Source organism: Notolepis coatsorum, assembly GCF_963971535.1.
Source record: "Notolepis coatsorum genome assembly, chromosome: 19".
NCBI classification, from domain to species: domain Eukaryota; kingdom Metazoa; phylum Chordata; class Actinopteri; order Aulopiformes; family Paralepididae; genus Notolepis; species Notolepis coatsorum.
This window is the reverse complement of record NC_140183.1, coordinates 44,533,549-44,546,467: the sequence shown is the minus strand read 5'-3', so window position 1 is coordinate 44,546,467 and position 12,919 is coordinate 44,533,549. Positions and strand designations below refer to the sequence as shown.

Here is a 12,919-nt window from a genome sequence, read left to right as displayed (position 1 = left end):
TTGTACATATGTCTATACCGAACACTGTGACCTCATTTTTCTTCTTCTAAATTACATGCTATATTATGTTATTTGATACTATCTTGTCTAGCACAGTCTCTGGAGCGTAACAGTAAGAAGCATTTTGTATGAAAGTATTCTGTACTTCTGTATGACAACTATTAAAGAACTTGAACTTGTCTTTTGACGTGATGATGTCTCTCTTTCTCTGTCTTTTAACGTGAGGATGTCTCTCTTTCTCTGTCTTTTAACGTGATGATGTCTCTCCGTCTCTGTCTTTTAACGTGATGATGTCTCTTTCTCTGTCTTTTAACGTGAGGATGTCTCTCTTTCTCTGTCTTTTAACGTGATGATGTCTCTCTTTCTCTGTCTTTTAACGTGATGATGTCTCTCTGATTCTGTCTTTTGACGTGATGATGTCTCTCTTTCTCTGTCTTTTAACGTGAGGATGTCTCTCTTTCTCTGTCTTTTAACGTGATGATGTCTCTCTGTCTCTGTCTTTTAACGTGATGATGTCTCTCTTTCTCTGTCTTTTAACGTGATGATGTCTCTCTTTCTCTGTCTTTTAACGTGATGATGTCTCTCTTTCTCTGTCTTTTAACGTGATGATGTCTCTCTTTCTCTGTCTTTTAACGTGAGGATGTCTCTCTTTCTCTGTCTTTTAACGTGATGATGTCTCTCTTTCTCTGTCTTTTAACGTGATGATGTCTCTCTTTCTCTGTCTTTTAACGTGAGGATGTCTCTCTGTCTCTGTCTTTTAACGTGATGATGTCTCTCTTTCTCTGTCTATTAATGTGAGGATGTCTCTCTGTCTTTCCCCCCCACTCCTGTCACAATCGATCCAAAATACTACAAGCACGCTGGAATCTGGGCTCAGAAACCCGCTGTGAAATAGAATGAAAATAGAATGAAGGAGATGGCGACATGAATACAGTGTTGTGCATAATCTAAACGTGCTTTAAGTCGCCTTGTGTGAGTCATGAATTCAGATATACGGCAAATCTGAGAGTGGGCGTGACAGGAGCACGTCCTGAGGACAGCGTGTGTGCGTATGGTTGTATGTGTGTGTGGCTTTGTGTGCATGTGAACATTATTTATATGAGACCCGGAGCCTAGAAAAGAAGAATGCTCCTCAGGGTGTTTTGAAAAACAAAAAACCTGAGTGTACAATACAGTACATACATACACATCCCATAGATCTCAACATAGTGTATATCTCTCTCTCTCTGCTATCCCCTCTCTACCACTGTCATCTTCAGCTCCCTATCTCTCTCTCTCTCTCTCTCTCTCTCTCTCTCTCTCTCTCTCTCTCTCTCTCTCTCTCTCTCTCTCATATCTCTCTCTGCTATCCTATCCCCAGCTCTCCATCTCAGTCCATCATCAGGCTTGATCTTGAGGGGGGAGACGTTGTCCCCTTTCCCCCACTTGGTGGCATGTTACTCTGGGCTTAGTGGGCTATGGATGGAGATCAGCCGTTATATCCGTCTCTCCCCCAGACATCAATGGAAAATGGGGATTAACATTAAAAGCTTGCGTTGATCCAAAGCTTTGACAAATAACTCGTCGTCGCTCACTTTTCAGATTGCTCCTTTTTGAGGGGGTGTGAATTATATAAAAGTAGACAATCATACCTGTTTTTAGTGTCTGTTCTAAATTGTTCTAAGCAGTGATGCCACAGATTACTTGTAAAAATAATCAGATTACTGATTACTGATTACTCCTTTAAAAAGTAATCTAGTTACTTTACTGATTACTTGATGAAAGTAGCTAGGTCACGAAGTCGTCGTCCCCCCTGCTGCTGCCAGAACATAAGAATGACAACAGTTTTCTTTCTCTCTCTCTCTCTACCAAATCCATTCTGAGACAACAGACTCAGTGCGTACTCCGCAAGTTGCGCGTAACATGAATCTCTCTCTCTCACTCTCACTCTCACTCTCTCACTCTCTCTCAAGTAGCCAAATGACACTATAAAACGAACTGGATAGTTGATTTAACTTCATGCTGAAGCCATTCTAAAATCAGCTATAAACGTAAACGTGTGTGTGTGGCTGTGTGCGTGCGTGGGCGAGCGCACGTCCCATCTCTGGTCTAGCTGACTGTACCCCTGGCTCTCTTATCATCAGCATTATGAGATAGTAACTAAATAGTAACGCACAGCCACTTGGAAAAGTAACTGTAATCAGATTACTGGCTTGTAAAAAGTAAGTCAATTAAATTACTATTTACTGAAAAAGTAATCAGATTAGAGTAACTAGTTACTGGCATCACTGGTTCTAAGTAGTTTCTTTACAGATAGGTTCCATCCTTGTTTCTGGGGGTCTTGGCAGGAGGCGGGCGGGTGGACAAGAGCAGAGCTTAAGCCAAACACCTCATTGAGGACCTGTGCACTCACGCAGTAAAGAAGAGTATAGGGGATGACAGTGAAACAGGTTTGGTGGTAAAAGACATTGCCCCTTACTTGTGAGGGCCAGGAAACCGCACAGGAATGCCTTTGGGTAGACCGATTTTTAAAGGCACATATAGACTCTAGATGTTTGTTTTTCCTGCCTGCATCAGAGGATCTTCTGGGCATGGCTGTCTGTAAGCTAACTTGCTGCTGTCACCTCGAGCTAACCTGATGCTATCTGCACATCCCAGTTGGTATGAGGGAACATAAGTCAGCAAATCCCTTCGGTGCTGAGTTTGTGTGGGTTGATGTTGACAATCGCTTTGACAGCTGCTTCAGAAGTGTGTGCCAGCTTACCGGTTAACCTCTGCAGGTCAGCGCTTTACATGTCACAGCGAGACACTAAAAACTGGATTTGGCTCAAACCACTCACTAAGATCCTAGCAGGACACTTAATACCTTCATCAGTTGAACTGCGCATGAACTGTGAGCTGAAGGGCAATGCCATTTGAACTGCACGTGAACTACAAGTTACATACTACTTTAGAGGTGATTTCATAATGACTGGATGTGACTGTGGCGACTACAGGTGTGAGCAGTTATAAGCCTGATCTCAGAGTTCACGCTGAACACAGCACGGTACCGAGAAGTGGATGTGTATTTAGGGGCAGGGTGTGGAGGTCACTAGGAGTGATGTGTATGGACCTTCACCTGCCTGACCAGCATGGGCAGAACTCCTCTCCGTGTCTGAAAGCCAATACAGCAGACCGGCACATGCGGATACTTTGGCTTTTTTCATGGCCACGCCTATTTTGGGGGAAAACATAAGAACAAGACTGTTCCTATTGACTTTGCTCTAAACATGGAATCGACTGTCTGTGAGTGAAGATAACTCTGCTAATGTAGCTACCAGTTAGCTTAAGTATAACGTTGGCTCACACAACCTAATGCTACAAACCAATTATGTAACGTAACGTTACATATAACCCAGCTAGCTTACCATGCTGTCTCCATTGTATTTGGCTTCAGCAGAACGCTTATATTGTTTGAAACGTTTGTTTTGTTAGTGCATCATGTTAAGTCAAGCAATTACTTTCCAACACTGGAAAGTTAGGTTTTAGGGTATTTCCCCATTCCCCATTTCCCTACCTGACATTTCATATCACGCTTATGAATCTCCAAGTGACCTGTGTGTGTGTGTGTGTGTGTGTGTGTGTGTGTGTAGGTGTGTAGGTGTGTAGGTGTGTAGGTGTGTAGGTGTGTAGGTGTGTGTGTGTGTGTGTGTGTGTGTGTGTGTGTGTGTGTGTGTGTGTGTGTGTGTGTGTGTGTGTGTGTGTGTGTGTGTGTGTGTGTGTGTGTGTGTGTGTGTGTGTGTGAGAACAGGCTAATAAAAAACACTTATTTTTGTGGGATCATCAAAACAATTATTAAATACACCAAATCTGTATTTTGGAAGTACTAAGAAAAGAAACATCCAAACTAGAACAGAAAATACAGTGAAAATTCTGAATAACCGGCCGTGTGAGAAGCCTTCAGACACACGCTCTGTCTTTACTCACTCGCTGGGGTATAAATATGTGTTGAAGTACCTGTCAGTCAATTTGGCAGCAGTTTTTCTTTCTGTCAGAGAGGAAGAAAGAGCAGAGCTGCGTCAGAGACAAGAGGATATGGTTAAACACCCAGAGAGACACTCTCACTTTCGGTCAGAGAGGAAGAAAGAGCGGAGCTGTGTCAGAAACAGGAGGACATGGTTAAACACCCGGAGAGACACTCACTTTCTCGGCTCGTTCACCTCATTGATTTTTTTAATCAAAGGCTAAATTGATTTGCAGGTCGATGTCATTACACAAGACTTAAAAACAGCCTATCCTCCCGTCTGTCAGACAGACATTTAGAACAACTGGGGAGAGAAGGGTTGTGTTTTGTGATTCAGAAGAATAATCTCAGTGTGTGTGTGTGTGTTGTGTGTGTGTGTGTGTGTGTGTGTGTGTGTGTGTGTGTGTGTGTGTGTGTGTGTGTGTGTGTGTGTGTGTGTGTGTGTGTGTGTGTGTGTGTGTGTGTCTGTGTCTGTGTGTGTGTGTGTGTGTGTGTGTGTGTGTGTGTGTGTGTGTGTGTGTGTGTGTGTGTGTGTGTGTGTGTGAGAGAAGAGAAGAGCCAAACAATTAGCAAGGCAGCCGGGCAATTTGGAGAAGACGCTGCTATCTGTATCCATGAGCTGTGTGCTGATTGTCAGGTTCATCATCCATGTGTGTGTAACTTTGGTTGCCATTGTCAATTTGGGCACGATTGTATCAGAATAATCCCACAATGTACAAGTGCACTGATAATATTTGTGTCCTTTAAACATTGTCTTTATGTGGACATAAATAAAGATTATAAATGTGTGTGTGTGTGTGTGTGTGTGTGTGTGTGTGTGTGTGTGTGTGTGTGTGTGTGTGTGTGTGTGTGTGTGTGTGTGTGTGTGTGTGTGTGTGTGTGTGTGTGTGTGTGTGTGTGTGTGTGTGTGTGTGTGTTTGTGTTGGAAATAAAAGCCTAGCGATGGGACAAATCCAAATACACAACACTAATAAGAGAGGGAGATGCTTAAAATGGCCTCTCTCTCTGTGTCATGGCCCTCTCTGTCCAGTCAAAAAAAAGAAGAGATCCCACCACAGAGACAGTGGGATTGAATCCAGCTGTGGTGCTTCCGGGTTGGCCGACCGTCCATACTAACACAATTGGCAGTGTTAGAGGGTGGGAAACCCGGCGAGGGTGGGTCCTGGTCAGCGACTCCTACAGTTCGGTCGGTGCGCCTGCACAGCAAGGGAAGGATCTGAGAGAGGTAGTGTGACCTTCCACACGTTACACTCTCCCAGTGAGAGTCCGCGCTGCCAGGTGAAAAGAAGCGGTGGGCTGGGTACACATATGTCGGAGGAAGCATGTGATAGTCTCCACCCTCCCGGACCGACGGTAGGGGGTAGAGTGCGCAACGACCAGGAAGGGGATTGGGAATTGGCATAACGACTAACATTGGGATGGGAGAAAAACGGAAAAAAGAAGGTGGAAAAAGATAATTTTTATATAACAGACCATGAAATTAGACCATTAAATGCAAACCTGTTTTCATTCCAGACCCTGGACGAAAATCAATAGGTGTGTTGAGATTAGTTTGCAGAGTATTATTAATAACATCCAGATTTTCTTTCAGCGTGATGCTGTGCTCACACGCATTTACTCCCTTCTGGCGTCTTACAGAGCACTTGATATAGTTTTGTCAGATAATATGCAATCTGAATGAAGCAACAGCATGATGTAGAAATGAGGACAAATAGAGATATTACACTACTGAGAGAAGGTTAATGTGATATCACACTACTGGGAGAAAGTTAATGTGATATCACACTATTGAAAGAAAGTGAATGTGACATCACACTACTGGGACAAAGTTAATGTGATATCACACTACTGAGAGAAAGTTAATGTGATATCACACTACTGAGAGAAGGTTAATGTGATATCACACTACTGGGAGAAAGTTAATGTGATATCACACTATTGAAAGAAAGTGAATGTGATATCACACTACTGCGAGTATAGTTAATGTGATATCACACTACTGAGAGAATACTTAATGTGATATCACACTACTGAGAGAATACTTAATGTGATATCACACTACTGAGAGAATACTTAATGTGATATCACACTACTGAGAGAATACTTAATGTGATATCACACTACTGAGAGAATACTTAATGTGATATCACACTACTGAGAGAATACTTAATGTGATATCACACTACTGAGAGAATAGTTAATGTGATATCACACTACTGAGAGTATAGTTAATGTGATATCACACTACTGAGAGAATAGTTAATGTGATATCACACTACTGCGAGTATAGTTAATGTGATATCACACTACTGAGAGAATACTTAATGTGATATCACACTACTGAGAGAATAGTTAATGTGATATCACACTACTGAGAGTATAGTTAATGTGATATCACACTACTGAGAGAATAGTTAATGTGATATCACACTACTGAGAGTATAGTTAATGTGATATCACACTACTGAGAGAATACTTAATGTGATATCACACTACTGAGAGAATAGTTAATGTGATATCACACTACTGACTGAGAGTATAGTTAATGTGATATCACACTACTGAGAGTATAGTTAATGTGATATCACACTACTGAGAGAATAGTTAATGTGATATCACACTACTGAGAGTATAGTTAATGTGATATCACACTACTGAGAGAATAGTTAATGTGATATCACACTACTGACTGAGAGTATAGTTAATGTGATATCACACTACTGAGAGAATAGTTAATGTGATATCACACTACTGAGAGTATAGTTAATGTGATATCACACTACTGAGAGAATAGTTAATGTGATATCACACTACTGACTGAGAGTATAGTTAATGTGATATCACACTACTGAGAGAATAGTTAATGTGATATCACACTACTGAGAGTATAGTTAATGTGATATCACACTACTGAGAGAATAGTTAATGTGATATCACACTACTGATAGTATAGTTAATGTGATATCACACTACTGAGAGTATAGTTAATGTGATATCACACTACTGAGAGTATAGTTAATGTGATATCACACTACTGAGAATAGTTAATGTGACATCACACTACTGAGAATAGTTAATATCACACTACTGAGAGATTGTTCCTGGGGCTCCTCAAGTCTTCCAATGCCCCTTTCCCGATCCTCTAAGGCAGTTTCACTCTTGATAAAGCCTTTCAACAGGACTTCTCTTCTCTCCGTGCAGGTTACATCGAGGAGGCTTGCATCATCCCCTGTCCCTCAGACTGTAAGCTCAGTGAGTGGTCCAACTGGTCACGATGTAGCAAGGCTTGTGGCAGCGGGGTCAAAGTGCGCTCCAAGTGGCTCAGGGAAAAGCCATACAATGGAGGACGGCCCTGCCCCAAGCTGGACCACATCAATCAGGTAGTGTACAGCTCCAGAAACATGCTCAGCAACATCTGGTGCCTTGACGACTGAACAGTAGCTTGAGGGGAGAAAACATAGCTATCTTTGTCTCGTGATCACCATTGTTCCTTAGCGACTGTTTATGAACTGTGCTGCAATGCTTTTTGATTCATCACAACAGTATTTGTATTAGGCACTGCAAAGCGAGAGAGAGAGAGAGAGAGAAGGGAGAAAATAAAGAAAATGAAATCTGAATGAATAAGCTCCAGTCCGAGGCTTCCCATTACCTTACCCTCATTATTGCGGCTCTCGTTTTTGCTGAGCAGAGCCAGTGCAAAAGGCAAGGGATGCTATAAATGGATTACATCCGCCATAATAACACCCCACCCCCGCTGTGAGCCGGCCGACTCCTCGAGGGCCCCTCGATTCGCCCAAATGAAATGCTCTCTCCAGTCTATGAGAATAGAACCACATGCAGATTAAGGTTGCGTCGATCTGTGTTCATCGATGTGTACATTTGTTCAGTCTACGTAGGTATTTATGCAGCTTTGCCGATTATGTCCTTTAGAGCATTGCATTAATCAAATGTGCTGTTCTATATGCAAGTTCATTAATCCAACTGTGTTTCATTTTAATCCCCTGTGGCGATGCCTGCTGGATGTGGCTATGGCCCATGCTTATAGGCCCAGGTAAGAGTCTCTCTCTTCAGCCACATGTTAAAGGCATACATACATACAGTAGAGATGGACACAATATCCACCATGTACGAGTAAACAACAAGGCACTATCATTATTGCTATTGACCTCAAACCCACCCTCTTTTCTTGATGCTCCAATCACAACTGTTGCTTCCCTCGAAAGCCCTTGAGCTGCTGTTTGGGATGGTTTGTTACACTAAGAACGCCATCACATAGATATTACATGTACTCCATTTCGACCCATTGCGTATGGAACAGGTGTACGAGGTGGTTCCGTGCCAGAGCGACTGCAATCAGTATGTGTGGGTGGCTGAGCCATGGAGTGTGTGGAAGGTCAGCAACGTGGACCTGAAGGAGAACTGCGGTGAGGGCGTCCAGACCAGGAAAGTCAGGTGGGGAAATCACAGAGTCAAGACAGAACTTTTCAACAAGGTTGTTGTTCTTTTCAATTGATTTTGTTTAGGGGCGTTCAAAAGGTAGTAATCCCTACAAAAACCCAGCTGTAGCTGCCGACCGCAAGCATAGATAAGGACATGGATAAGATCCAATTTCTGATCTGTCATATAGGTTCGATATGACCCGATATGTATAGGGACACAAATCCCTTCCAAATTCCCCTGCGTACCCGTCACGCCGATATAAATATAAAATATAACTTTTCAACATGTTTTTCTTTTTTTCTTCTTCGACTCAGTAGGTCGCAATCCTTACAAAAACACCCATGCCTGCTGCCCCCCAAGCAAAAATAAAAACAATAAAGATATATTTTCGCCACCAGCCTCTCTCCCCTAGAACCCCGCCGGTAGCCGTGTTATCCGTTCCTCAGCCTAGCTGAAAGGAGGTGAACCTCAGTGTGACTCTGGGCCCCTGCAGGTGCATGCTGAACACCATCGACGGCCCGTCGGACCCCGTGGAGGACTACCTGTGTGACCCGGAGGAGATGCCCCTGGGGGCCCGGGAGAGTCGGCTTCCCTGTCCCGAGGACTGTGTTCTGTCTGACTGGGGCTCCTGGAGCCGCTGCAGCCTGGTAAGAACCTCCGTCTGACTCACAGTCTTGTGTTAAAAAGCCGCGTGGAGGAGGAGGCGTTTCAGTTGTGTGACATTTTAATTATTAGACTCTTAAAAAGAACACGTATTACATAGTTGCTCCCAGTACATTAAATAGTACATGGTGAAATAGTATACAGTATATTTCCGCGTGGACTTGACCCCCTTTGAAACCTTCATTTTTATAACCCATCATAACCCGTCCTACAAACAAAAGTGAGAATTCACAGGTAAAATTTGGAGAGCACACACTTGCCACAACGCAGACAACAACACAGGCCGCAACACAGACCACAACACATTGGACATCGACATTTACATTTGGACATTTACGGGGGCCAGTTTCGATTTGCAGCCTCCCGTAGGTGCTCTTTGAGGGCGGTTTTGAAGGTGGGTAGGGATTCACATTATTTTACGGCTGTGGGTAGGGCGTTCCACATTGTTGTGGCATAATTGCAAAATGTGTTAGTCCCTTGTTTGAGCCGAATCTGGGTTTAACATGATTTGTGGAACTCCCTCTGGTGTTGTGGTCGTGGAATTCACTGACCTGTGGGTAGTATTTCGACATGTACATGGGTATCTTAGTGGTGTAGTGTATCTTGTAGACCAGGCCCATTGCAAGTTGCTGTACTCTGTCGTCTACTCTAAGCCATCCTAGAATGTCAAAATGGGCAGGGGTGAGGTGGGTTCTGGGGGTAAGGTCAAGCAGTAGTCTGACCAGTTTGTTTTGTGATGTTTGTAGTCTTGTTTTTAGTGCCTTTGAGGTACTTTGGTACCATGAGGTGCAAGCATAGTCGTAGTACCCTTGAATGAGTGCTCCTGTTAGAGTCTTTAGGGTATTCTTGCTTACCAGAGAGATCTGGTACAAGAATCTTGTTAGTTGGTTGACTTTTTTGATTACATTGGTTGCCATTTTGTCACAGGAAAGATTTGCCTCTAGGATGGAGCCCAGCTATGTAATCTTTCCTTGTGATAATATTGTCACCCACTGTTGGCCTTGCTGAGTTTGTTATTTGATCCAAAGAGAATGGATTCCGTTTTACCCAGGTGTAATGATAGTTTGTTATCAGCAAGCCAGGTGCAGATTCTGCCGAGTTCAGAGCTGAGGGCTTTTTCAACCTGCAACTTGTCCCTGTCAGAGACCAGCAGGGTGAAAGAGCGATTTAGCTGCTCTGACTTCACCCGCTGCTCGCACGTCAAAGGCTTCGGCCATTGTTAATCACAACCCATTCTCTTCTGGGTGCATGACACGCTGGTTTCCCACAATTCCAATCTCTTCATGGAGTGTGCATTGTGCCACCGTAGGGGGGGGCCTTGGGGTGTCTTCTCCTATGTTTTATTCATCAGGCCGGTGATGGAGTTATTCTAAGAGGGTTGTCATTTCTGTGCCACCGTCCCTCTGTGACCAGCAACTGTGTAGAATCTGGCTGTGTCGAAAGAGTATATTCAAGACACCCTGTCAAAATTCCCAAGAATTCATCATTATTGGAATGTCATGAGAGAAAGTAGCTTTTTATATATATATATAGTTGAATAAATCAAAATGCTTCCCCAGGGAGATGGTGGTCTGGGGGAATGGCTTGACATCAGAAATAGCCTATAGTAATCCACTTACTGTATTTAGAAAAATGAATTATGGAGCAATATGCTCAGAAATAATCCAAAAGCGGGTAAATTCACACAGTTTAATTGACTTTAATGTTCAATAAATATGGACATCACAGTGGCGAGAGCTCTCTATTGAAAAAGGGCTTAGTTCCAGTCCAGGGATCTGTCTGTGTTGAATTCTTATCACTGGCTGCAATATGGATTGCTTAATCATTTATACTTTCTCTAGAATGTATGGCCCTCCCTCTGCGCTCATGGACCTCTTGATTGGTTGACAGAGTTGTCTGTCTTCCGTTTCAGCCTTGCCTTAGAATCAAGAGTCGGGTACGGTCGGCGTACGCCATCCGGTTGCCCGTCGTGGGGAGAGTCTGTCCGGAGAACCCCGACAGAGAGCCCTGCAACCTCAACGCCAACTGCTTCAACTACTTCTACAACATCACAGGTAAAGAGAACACTGAGCACAACATCTCCCATGGCAGAGTCCCACAGGGTGTTAGGCCTGGTGGAGTCCCACAGGGTGTTAGTCATGGCAGAGTCCCACAGGGTGTTAGTCATGGTGGAGTCCCACATGGTGTTAGTCATGGTGGAGTTCCACAGGGTGTTAGGCATGGCAGAGTCCCACAGGGTGTTAGGCCTGGTGGAGTCCCACAGGGTGTTAGTCATGGCGGAGTCCCACATGGTGTTAGTCATGGTGGAGTCCCACAGGGTGTTAGTCATGGTGGAGTCCCACAGGGTGTTAGTCATGGCAGAGTCCCACAGGGTGTTAGGCCTGGTGGAGTCCCACAGGGTGTTAGTCATGGCGGAGTCCCACATGGTGTTAGTCATGGTGGAGTCCCACAGGGTGTTAGTCATGGTGGAGTCCCACAGGGTGTTAGTCATGGCAGAGTCCCACAGGGTGTTAGGCATGGCGGAGTCCCACAGGGTGTTAGTCATGGTGGAGTCCCACAGGGTGTTAGTCATGGCAGAGTCCCACAGGGTGTTAGGCATGGCGGAGTCCCACAGGGTGTTAGGCATGGTGGAGTCCCACAGGGTGTTAGGCCTGGCAGAGTCCCACAGGGTGTTAGGTGGCTATGCCTTAGGTGAGCTTAGGCTGCCTTGGCCCTTCATGCCTACTGTATAGCCCCTTTTACACAGCCTGTTCAAGGCAGAAATGCTGTGCCACTATTCCACCTCGCCATGCTGAAGTTCTGTGTAAAAGAGACTATACAGTAGGCGTGAGTATATATTTAATTTCATTTCATTTCATTTTAATGTATTCGTACATGGAATTGTTACAGTCCAACAGTGTCTTCAGTACATATAGTTCACTTAATATGATCAACAAAATTCCATGGCCGAAAGGAACAGGAAGAAGAAAACTTGTACCTCCCCCTGACCCCCTACACACATACTGTACAGTACACTGATAGACTGTTCATAGCGCAATGTTTACCAAACCAAACCATACTGTAGGTGTCATGGTTTTTGCCTTATTTCGTCTTCCTGTGAGGGATAGCTGTCAATCACTGGTCTGGTGGTTAATTGCCTCATGGGTCGGCAGCAGCAGGGCCGCCTGGGAGAAATGCGAGGCCCTGTGCGAGATTTAAACGCGAGCCCCCTCCCCCCCCCCCCCCCCCCCTAAAGGTAAAAAAATAAAAAATAAAAAAATTTATATTATATTATTATTATAATTTTTTTATACAGTCAACATATTCTTAAATAATAGCGCTGCCCGAGGCTGGGCATGATACAGTCAACATATAGCAAGAGAGAGAGAGAGAGAGAGAGAGAGAGAGAGAGAGAGCGAGAGAGAGCGACCGTTCTACAGTCAATATACAGTGTTATCGCTGCACAGACCCGGCAATGCCCCTGACCAGATAAGAGAGAAATATAATATAGTTAGTAAAAGCACTATATAAGCTCAGAACACAACACAGCTTAGAACACAGCTCAGAACACAGCACAGAACACAGCTCAGAACACAGCTCAGAACACAGAACACATCTCAGAACACAGCACAGAACACAGCTCAGAACACATCTCAGAACACAGCTCAGAACACAGAACACATGCCGAACACAGCACAGAACATAGCTCAGCACACAGCTCAGAACACAGCTCAGAACACAGGACACCTCAGAACACATGCAGAACACAGCTCAGAACACAGCTCAGAACACAGCTCAGAACACAGAACACAGCTCAGAACACAGCTCAGCACACAGCTCAGAACACAGGACTAG

General features: G+C 44.2%; 1 protein-coding gene across 1 annotated transcript in view; it reads left to right on the top strand.

The window, feature by feature from the left end:
• Positions 1-12,919, top strand: part of thsd7ab (thrombospondin, type I, domain containing 7Ab) — a gene marked incomplete at its 5' end in the record, with an annotated part of 323,450 nt that overhangs the window by 250,647 nt on the left and 59,884 nt on the right. The window contains 4 exon segments of the mRNA XM_084336532.1: positions 7,184-7,362; positions 8,301-8,434; positions 8,916-9,069; positions 10,998-11,139. Coding sequence (XP_084192658.1) covers positions 7,184-7,362; positions 8,301-8,434; positions 8,916-9,069; positions 10,998-11,139 — 609 coding nt within the window.